The sequence below is a fragment of the Salminus brasiliensis genome, chromosome 17 (assembly GCF_030463535.1).
Source record: "Salminus brasiliensis chromosome 17, fSalBra1.hap2, whole genome shotgun sequence".
Taxonomy (NCBI): Eukaryota; Metazoa; Chordata; class Actinopteri; order Characiformes; family Bryconidae; genus Salminus; species Salminus brasiliensis.
The window spans coordinates 2,029,744-2,039,743 of NC_132894.1; the positions used below are offsets into that span (position 1 = coordinate 2,029,744).

General features: G+C 42.0%; 2 protein-coding genes across 2 annotated transcripts in view; both read left to right on the forward strand.

Moving 5' to 3' along the window:
* The first annotated feature begins 286 nt into the window (after positions 1 to 286).
* cts12 (cathepsin 12) lies at positions 287 to 6,736 on the forward strand. The gene is made up of 8 exons (XM_072661105.1): positions 287 to 293; positions 3,432 to 3,589; positions 4,423 to 4,545; positions 4,637 to 4,801; positions 5,106 to 5,327; positions 5,422 to 5,590; positions 6,399 to 6,504; positions 6,637 to 6,736. Exons 1-8 carry the CDS (start codon positions 287 to 289, stop codon positions 6,734 to 6,736), a joined length of 1,050 nt encoding a protein of 349 aa, XP_072517206.1.
* A 1,527-nt stretch (positions 6,737 to 8,263) lies between these two features.
* lama3 (laminin, alpha 3) overlaps positions 8,264 to 10,000 on the forward strand; it is a 28,114-nt gene continuing 26,377 nt past the window's right edge. The window contains exons 1-2 of the mRNA XM_072660713.1: positions 8,264 to 8,721; positions 9,339 to 9,452. Of these exons, the coding sequence (XP_072516814.1) occupies positions 8,554 to 8,721; positions 9,339 to 9,452 (282 nt within the window). The 5' untranslated portion in view covers positions 8,264 to 8,553. The remainder of the gene's footprint in view (positions 8,722 to 9,338; positions 9,453 to 10,000) is intronic.

The window sequence follows — 10,000 nt, forward strand, 5'->3', positions numbered from 1 at the left end:
GCTCAGAGCAGTGATTACTGCAGGCCTGAATAAAATCACCTGGTGCTGTCACAGCGCTTGACGTGTAAGTGTGTGTGAAGTAAGGCCGTGATTAGAGTGACCTGGGTGTTATTGAGACACAAAGCTTATTATTTAAGGCCTGTCTGTGTTTATGCCAGGTCGGGAGAGTGAGAACACACCTCTCACACGGTATATAACCAGGGCCCGGACTCTGCTGTAGTGACCTCCGGACAGCGCACAGGACTCTCACCACACATCCTACCTCTGGACAGAGCTTTGCAACAAGATGCCGGGTGAGTAACAAATACAGACTATTATTTACACTTAAATAAGGTTATAATAAAATAGGACATATTAACAGCACAGATTACACAGATTTTGTAGGCCCCACAATGCCACACATGAGAGTGACGTCCTCTGCAGACAGGCTACTGCACATTCAGGTATAATAGAAGTGTAAAATAAATGCAATTACTGTTTATTTGCTTTAATTTAATGTATTGCATTAACCATAGCTTATTAAATGTACTGTGTAATAGAAAGTAATAGATCAATAAAATAAAAAAAATGATCAGGGTGTCCAACGTCTTCATAGTAGTGGACTGTGCATAACCTTTGCACCCCTGGTCAAATTAAACAAACCTCAAATGTGACATTTCTATGCATATTTTAAAGCATTTTACTTTATATGTCTTTCTATAATCCCTAATAGCAAGAGGATCATTTAGTGGCACAGGATTGGTCCACTGGCATTTTGCTTAGCACATTCTGGGTAGTGGACAAAATGCCACTTATCACTAATTTTCCACTTATTATTTCCATTTATTCTTTTATTATTTTTTATTATTATATTATATAATTAAACTTTCTTCAGTTTTCTGTTGCAAACAAGATTCGTAAATAATTGTAATCTAACGCAGAATCAACAACACTTAACAACTAGTTTTAAATCAGGGTCTTAATTTTTTCTCACAGTAGTTAATAAGTTTCTTTTCTGAAATAAAATTCTCAATGCATCAAAATCTGTTTGAGATGAGCTGTGTCCGAAACTGTACCCTATTCACTGCATAGTGCACTACTTTGGGGCTCAGCCATTTTTGCAGGCCGAAAACATAGTGCTGACTTTTCAGTGCACTGCTCTGTAACAATCCCACAATGCACTGTAATATATATTTACATTTATGGCATTTAGCTGACGCTCTTATCCAGAGCAACTTCCAGGGTTGCTCATATTACCAAGGTGGGGCAATGTAGTGTTAGGAGTCTGGCCCAAGGACTCAGTATAGTCACCCAGACTGGGAATCGAACCCCAGTCTCCCACATGGTGTGGGAGCTCACTGGCTGGTAGTGGTGTTATCTCTTGCGCCACGTCAACCATATAGTGCACAGACGATGTATTTTGGCTTGTAGGGGTTAGTGAATAGGGCACAGTTTTGGACATGGGTAGATTCTGTATGCAGGAGGGTAATCCGGATGGTCTGAGGGGGAACCAGCAGTGGCAAACAGTCAGGGGGTGCTGACCTTATCAAGCCAGCAGGCCGATATCTGCTGGCTATCTGCTGGCTATCTGTAATGTTATTTGTTTGTTTGTTTGTTCGTTTGTTTATGCTGTGCGGGTCATCCTAAGGCAGATGGGTCCCTCGGACTAAGTCTTGATTTCTCCCAAGGTTTCTTCGTCTAAGGGAGTTTTTCCTTGCCACTGTCGCTACCTCCTCCATTGTGGTGCTTGTGGACCTGGATCTCTGTAAAGCTCTTTGTGACAATATATAAACTGATCAAATATATAAATATATAAATACATTTTTAATTGAATTGAACTTATTGTAAAAAATAAATAAATAAATAAATAAAAATAAAACAAAAGTTAAGTACCTTTTGTACCATAACCCCTGGATCACATTTTATGCTTTATTAACATATATATACACACTCTGTATTAACATAAGCAGAAGCTGACCAACCTTTCCAGTCTGTTATCTGACCTCTGACATTTGATCATCACTTTTAAAATAAGAGTCATTTTGAATGTTAAATTCGTGTAAAATCAATTATATTACACAGGTCCACATATTCATATTCAGTCATTTTATACATTTATTCACATCTGAGCTGCTTTTAGATTATTAAAAAACTTAATTACAAACAGCATTACGTTTCTAAAGAGTAAAACTTCATTTCCATACCATCTGAATCTGGAGCAGAGAGGACACGCATCATCTGCAGAGCCGCAGAGCCAGCCGCAGTTCTGGACCAGCAGATTCAGACCAGCACGGGCGCCGTTGTTTGATACGTGCGCCACCTAGCGGCCTGCAGGTTAAACAGCACACTGTGCTTCCAGACTGAAGACAATGGGCAGTGTTTAGCTACATCTCTCACAGAAATTGCCCCCTGAGAGCAATTATTATAAAGGTTATAAAGGTTATAAAGGTTTTTGAATGCTTATAATCTATTATCTATTATTTTCGTAAATAAGAGAGTCTCAGGTGAATAATTAATTCAATAAATGCTATTAAGAATCATAGAAAAGGTCATTAATTATTAGCCAAGCTTATAACTATATTTCTTTATTTTTTACAAGGTTTTAAGGAGTTTGTACACCAAATGATTTATTATTGAATAATCCCAACGTCAGTATGAATCCCTATTGCTTTTTTCACAGTTTAATTGATCGAAAATATTTTTATTTTAAAATATTTACAAGTCTACGATTAAAATGTAGTTATTTGAATTAATATAGAAATAAAATAACATATATAATAAGTTGCTTAAGGCATCCTTTATGTAACTGCTGCACTTTTTTAATGTAAGGTTGAACGGGAAACTTAAAAAATCAAAAAAAAAAATTTAAAACTTGTTCAATAAATGCAAGTAAGCATTTTATTAACGTATAATTAATTAAAAAGTATAGATAATTAGTGAGGTTGATTAGTTTAGCAGACCTTAGTGTCGTATAAATAGAAGTGTCGTATAATTGGAGTTTTTTTTTTTTAGCTTTATTAATATTTATTTAAAATAATATCTAAAATAACATTTGAAGGTATGTTGAAGTTTTTGGTATGAAAATAATTAAAAAAACGATTTTGCTTAAATGCTCCGTTTAAAGACCATATATTTCGGACTCGCTCTGGAGCGCCCTCTAGTGTCTAGTGACAAACCCAGAAGACATTCCCAAGCGGTGGCGAGGTGGGCAGTGAGCTCCGGGCTATTGATGACAGGGTTGTGGGTTCGAGACCCGGGTTTGGCAAGATGCCAATGTAGCAAGCAATGTAGCAAACCCTTTACCCCCTGTTGTGTGTGTGTGTGTGTGTGTGTGTGTGCTCGTGCTCACTGCCCCTAGTTCACTAGTGTGTGTGTGTTCACTACCACAGATGGGTCAAATGTGGAGGACACATTTCTTTCACCTTTACCTTAACTGGTCCTGTCTTGCACAGATATTCGTCGAGTGCACTGGGTGGAGCTGTTCAGCAGGACGGTGTTGCTCGGCCTGTGTGTGTGTGCGCCGCTGAGAGCAGCAACAGAGTCAGAGGAAGAGTCACCCACAGAGTGGATGCAGTGGAAGAGAGACAACGGAGTGTCTTATGAAGAAGAGGTGATGCAGCAGTGTGCACTTCATTACATCACATAGATTAACACAGCACGAGTGTGTAAAGTAGGGGTCCGCAATACGGTGACGTATAAGGATTGCCACAGTGTACTTCTATACAATATACCTTGTGAAATTATATGGACAAAAGTTTGGGGACACCTGCTCATTCAGTGTTTCTTCTGAAATCAAGGATATTAAAAAGAGTTTCTCCTGCTGTTGTTGGAGTAACTGGAGCTCCTCAAAGTTGCACTACCCCTGCCATGGTGCATTTGGACATATAGTGTATGTGCTTAAAACACTTAAAAACACGGGACAGGTGCATGTTCCACTATATTAGTCCTGGTGTTTTGGATTTGGTGCAGCACAGTGTGTGAAATGCAGAGAGGGGAAATCGAGGTCCATAAAGTAAAAATCCACCCAGAATTTTGTTCACACTGCCTGGGCAGCTCTGCTGGCAGACCTAGCTGCCCCAGGATTAGAAATATTGATGTCCAGAAAGTAAAAAAACACCCAGGATTGCAGTTGGAACAAACCTGGGCTGGGTTTTTAATTGCTGGACCTCACTCTCTAATAAATTGTCAGGTAAAATGAATTGTACACACACACATTTAATAATGTGGCGCTACATTTCTATGTTTACCAACCTATCAAACCTCAGGAAAGCTGAATATTGGCATACTGTATATAGATAGGGATATTCATATAGAGATATTTATTTTTCGCCATATTTCAGTCTCCAGCTGTGTTCCTGTGCTTGATTAGGTGTGTTCGATTAACTCAGCTCTTCCTGATCTGTTCTCTTGTGACTTGCTGTAATTCTCTTTTTTTGCCCAAAGGCTGACGACATTGAAAGAAAGGTCATCTGGGAGACCAATAAGCAAGTGATTGAGGATAACAATAGGAAATTTCATAGAGGCATGTCACAGTTCACCATGGCTATGAACAAATACGGTGACCTGGTAAGTCAGTGTCTTTCAGATGTACTGTAACGTTATGCAGCATTCACACTGCTTGTCTTGAGCGTTCTTCTTTGTTCTATGTTGTATCTAGAAAAAAATGGAGTATAAGCAGTTACAGGGAGCTAACATCAACGCTAACCTGAAAAGGACAGGGAAGATTGCCTCTGCGAAAAAGCTGCGCTACCAAGCTAAGAAACTGAGGTCAGTCACATTGGACTACAGGACGATGGGATACGTCACCGAGGTTAAAGACCAGGTGGGAATTGACTCTCTCCATTTATACCATAACAGGCCATAACATTAAAACCACTTGATGATCAGGCATCAGGCAGGTCTGTGGTCTGTGGGGTGTTCCCAGTTGTTCCCTGTTGGTCTAGGGCTCCCAAGGCTCAATGATGCTCATGGACGCCCAACCTCACCCCCAGGTACCACAGCAGGACACGTTCGGAGGTCTTGCAGAGGCTGGTGGTTTTAATGTTATGGCTGATCACTGCATATATGGTTTAACATCTTGCCTCTCTTTAGTTTTTCATCATATGTGTCTTGTTCTCTCTGCTCAGGGCTACTGTGGGTCATGCTGGGCCTTCAGCACTACGGGTGCCATTGAGGGACAGATGTTCAAGCAGACAGGTCAGCTGGTGTCCCTGAGTGAGCAGCATCTGGTGGACTGCTCCAGATCTTATGGAACGCACGGCTGCAGCGGGGCCTGGATGGCGAACGCATACGATTATGTGATCAGCAATGGGCTTCAAGGCACTGACACTTACCCATATACCTCTGCGGTGAGTGGAAACTCATTTTTGTGATGGCTTAATCAAATACGTCTGATGCCAAGTTCCAGAAATAATAAATGTAATCCCTGTTTTGGTTCATTAGGACACGCAGCCGTGTTTCTATGACCCCAGCCAAGTCGTCGCCCAAATCACTGACTACAGGTTCATTCCTAAAGGAGATGAACAGGCCTTAGCTGATGCCTTGGCAGTTGTTGGGCCAATCACTGTTGCAGTAGACGCTGACCACTCCAGCTTTCTGTTCTATAGCTCAGGTAGGCAGCTAATGTATTGTTCTTCTTAACTTTGCAGCACACACACTGTATTTCCATATGTATGTGGACACCCCTTCAAATGAATGCACTCAGCTGTTATAAGCTGCACCCATTGCTGACAAAGATGTGCAAATGCACACACACACACAGCTTGTCTAGTCCCTGTAGAGAAGAAGTACTGCTAATAGAATAGGACTCTCTGGAGCAGATCAACATCATGACCCTATCGGCACCATGCTGCCTAATGCCAGGCGTGGGCTATAGAGGGGTATAGCTAAAGCCCACCAGCATTGAGGAGCTGTGGAGCAGTGGAAGAACTGTGTTCTCTGGAATGATGGTGGTGGCGCTCCATCCAGTATTTTTGGGATGAGTTGGGGAGTTGGAGGTGAAGGGGGGTGGTGATCATCCAACATCCTGACCTCACTAACACTCTTGTTGCTGGATGCAAACAAATCCTTAGCAGTTCTCCTCCAAACTCTAGTAGAAAGTCTTCTTCTCTGGACGGTAGAGAAGAAGTTACCTCAACAATGTTTTGAATACCCTTGATTTTAGAAGAAACAATAATTGACCAGGTGTCCCAATACTTTTGTCATTTTGTCTATAATGTATATCATTGCTATCTGAGCAAAATCTCCCTCTGCATCTCAATGTTTGTCATTCTTTTTTTATTTTTTAAAGACCACCTTTGTGTGAATCATAGGACTGATATGAAGCATATCAGTGAATCAGAGTTTGAATGAAGTCATGTGACCCAAACCCAAAATATTATTGTGTATTCATTGTTCATTCATTGTAAATGTGCTGACAGGGATCTACGAGGAGCCTAACTGCAATCCAAACAACCTCAGCCATGCTGTGCTTCTGGTTGGCCATGGCTCTGAAGGTGGCAGGGACTACTGGGTCATCAAAAACAGGTGAGATCTTGTCCTTATATCTTCAACCATTTAGAGCAGGGGTGTCTGAATACAGATTACTCTTAAGCACAGCCTTCAACTTTTAAAGGGCGTGGAGGGAGTTTAATGGCCTTCTGTCTCCTCTGTCCACAGCTGGGGCACTGGTTGGGGTGAAGGAGGTTACATGCGCATGATCCGAAATGGCAGCAACACCTGCGGCATCGCCAGCTACGCTCTTTACCCCATCGTATGAGGGCATTGTACATCTCATTAAAGAGTGTTTGAGTTTTAACTGTGTCTGAGATTCCTTACGTCCGAGGTCGGTTCCTACACACACACACACCGAGCCCAGGTATCGAACCCACAACCCTGTCATCAATAGCCCGGAGCTTTAAAGGCTGAGCCACCACTGCCCCCTAGGGTTAAAACTGCCTGTGTTAGCATTGTGCTAACTGCAGGCCTACATGTTTAAACACTTCCCTTCAACTACACTCTATGGACAAAAGTATTGGGACACCTGCGCATTCGTTCAAGGCTTTCTTCTTGATTTTGGAGAATTGCTATGAGGAATTCGATTCATTCAGCAGTCAGCGTTAAGAGTGGCATTAGTGAGGTCAGGATGTTGGACAATCACCACCTCATGATGTCATGATGGATTAGCATGACCAAGCTGGTCGTCAAGCTGGTCATACTCATTGACAAGTGGAGGAAAGCTGATTGATGTGTCTAGTCAAGCTGGTCATCCTGGACAACCAGCTTGGTCACACTATACTAGTCAAGCAGCATTGTCATACCAGCTTTACTATTATTGGCTACATTACGAACTATATAATGTGCAAAACTGGACGTTGCCAAACCTGAAGCCAACATCGAATCAGAAATCTGGGTGACCATATGGTCTAATCATCCAGAACTTGTGCATGGGATGTCCCAGCACCGGTACAGCAGCCGAACTCCATTCAAACACTTAACCACTTAACCTGCAGAGGCAGATACTTAACTCTAAACAAATGACACACTCAGGTATTCGTGTATGTTATAGGGGTAGTGTAACTGATCTGCCAAAGCAAGAGGCAATGCTTATCTCCCACTCTGTCTAACACACCCACAGAGTAAACTCACTCACTCACAGCTTACAGGCCCAATGCAAACACCCTTACCGCACACTTCACACTCTCTAACAGGTCCTAACACAGCACCAGTGAAAGCCACCAGGCGACACGCAAGAGTGCCACGACTCAATTTGAGCCTGTTGAGGGAAAGTGGGGACATTTTACGCCAGATTCTGTAACTGGAAGCATGTTTTTAACAAGTTAGCTGGTTTTATTAATGTTGAATTATATGATTCTTGATTAAATTGAATAGAAGTAGGAGCTACTTTTTAATTTGCTGTTCTGCTTTTTAGAAAGTGCAAATGTGTGTAATATTTATACCAATGCAGCTCATTGTGCTTTATTATCAGAATGGGTTTAAATCAGTGTACATTAACTGGGGGGTCATTTACAGTAAGGTCAGATTATACTACATTGTAATATGACTATAATAATACATGAAAATGTGTCATATTATGAGATTTACAGTAAAAAAAGGTGCCAAAGGCACTTATTAGAGAAAAGGGCCAATATTTCCAGTGCAGGCCGCCTCCTCCTCCTCATAAACGTGTTATCAGTAGTGTGGGTGCAGAAAGGAGGAGGTGTAAACGGAGGAAGTAAGTCAAATATTGGTCGAAAAAATATTCCTGAGCTCACCCGCCGCTTTTATTAGCATGTGAGGAATTCAATCTCTGCCAGGTCTCTAAACTGCTACGCTGCAGTCACCGACAGGCCGACAAGCAGGAAGATAAGAAGTGATCTTTGGACCAGGGAAGGAGGACAGTCCCAAGGCAGGACATTTTTTCACTGTTCTTAACTGTTTAGCATCTGCACTAGACATATAAAGACAACAGGCTGGCACATGAGGATATCGTAGACAGTAGTGGAGAACACAGGCTCAGACTTGGAGGTGGACGAGTGAGAATTTCCTCTGACCTTGACCTTGTCCTAGAGGGCCCGGTCAGTAAACACAAGCAGGATGAGCCGTGTGTGGGGACTTCTGCTCTGCTGTCTGGCCGGACTTTGGCTTTGTAACGCTGACCGGGAGACTCCATATAGCTATGCTTGGTTCAAGCTCGGTGGTGGGCATCGATGGCAGCAGTCTTCTAGAAAACACTGTGACCACTCTGCCGGGTCCATTTCAAAGGTGAGCGGACATTCGTATTCATAATACTCAAAAATGGGCTTGCAGGTTCTTTCTACCTACATTTATTTAAAAAAATAAAAGCTGTAAAAATGCACTAAAGGGACAAAAGTAATGGGACACCTTACTCCTGGATGTCCAGTCATGTGAGAAAAAGTAGGATACCCCATTAAATATTCATAAACATTTGAATGCTAAATTTTGACCATCATTTATTCCTACGGTGCCCTGCTTTTTACTTTTGTCAGTGCATTATGCTGACAAAAGTATTGGGACACCTGCTCATTTATTTTTTGTTCTGAAATCAAGGGTATTAAAAGAGTTGATCCTGCTTTTGTTGGAGTAACTGTCTCTACTGTCCAGAGAAGAAGACTTTCTACTAGATGTTGGATGAGCATTGCTGTGAGGATTTGATTGCTTTCAGTGGCAGAAGGATTTAATAAAGAGAACTATTGAACGCAGCTCAAACCTGCCCACATCTGGCTTTAGACATGGTGCTAATAGGGTCATGCTTTTCTGCTCCTGAGGGTCCTATTCTATTGGCAATGTTTCTCATTTGCACATCTGTGTCAGCAAGAGGTCTGACAAGAGGTCACTCTGTATACTGTCACTTTTTACAGCAGTGTGGCCCTGGACAGTACCGGGAGAGATGGGGACTCTACAGGGGTCAGTGCGTGCCCTGTAACTGCAGTGGCTTGTCCCATGACTGTGACCCCTTCTCAGGAAAGTGCCACGTAAGTGCCTTGATTTTGCCTTCCAGTTGCCTTGTTCAGCTTCCTGAGAGATGTTTCACCTCCATTGACTCTACAAGCTGCTGTGAAAGGCAATCACACACCAATCAGCCATTACCCTAAAACCCACCAGACTTCACAGGACGACTCCAGACTTGTTCACATAGCACACTGTCAAGAAAGCAAGAGAGCAAGATTAAGATCTACACAGAGCTCCAGATCAGTACATAGTTGGACCAGAAAAAAGCGGGCATTTAAAGTATTATAAACAGTATTGACATCCATTCCTCAGGTAGAAGTGAGTGGAGATAGGAGGGTTTAAAAGACTTCTATAGAAGCTGAAGTATCAACTGAAGCTTTTTACTCCAGTAAAAGTGTAAAAGTACTGGTTTCAGAACGACTTCAAGTAGAAAAGTAAAAGTAATGGAAGGAAAACAAAGGCTGAAAGCTTAGGCCGCGCCACAGGGGTCTATAGTGCACTACCCCGGAATGAAAACAATGAAAAAATCTTCGCGCAAAATGAGAACTGCTTATTTACCTTCACATACCAC

Excerpts from the sequence above, each read along its gene's own strand:
- cts12 (XM_072661105.1), top strand. Across the intron at positions 5,328-5,421 it reads CTTACCCATATACCTCTGCG|GACACGCAGCCGTGTTTCTA; the intron begins GTGAGTGGAAAC and ends TTGGTTCATTAG. Across the intron at positions 6,505-6,636 it reads TACTGGGTCATCAAAAACAG|CTGGGGCACTGGTTGGGGTG; the intron begins GTGAGATCTTGT and ends CTCTGTCCACAG.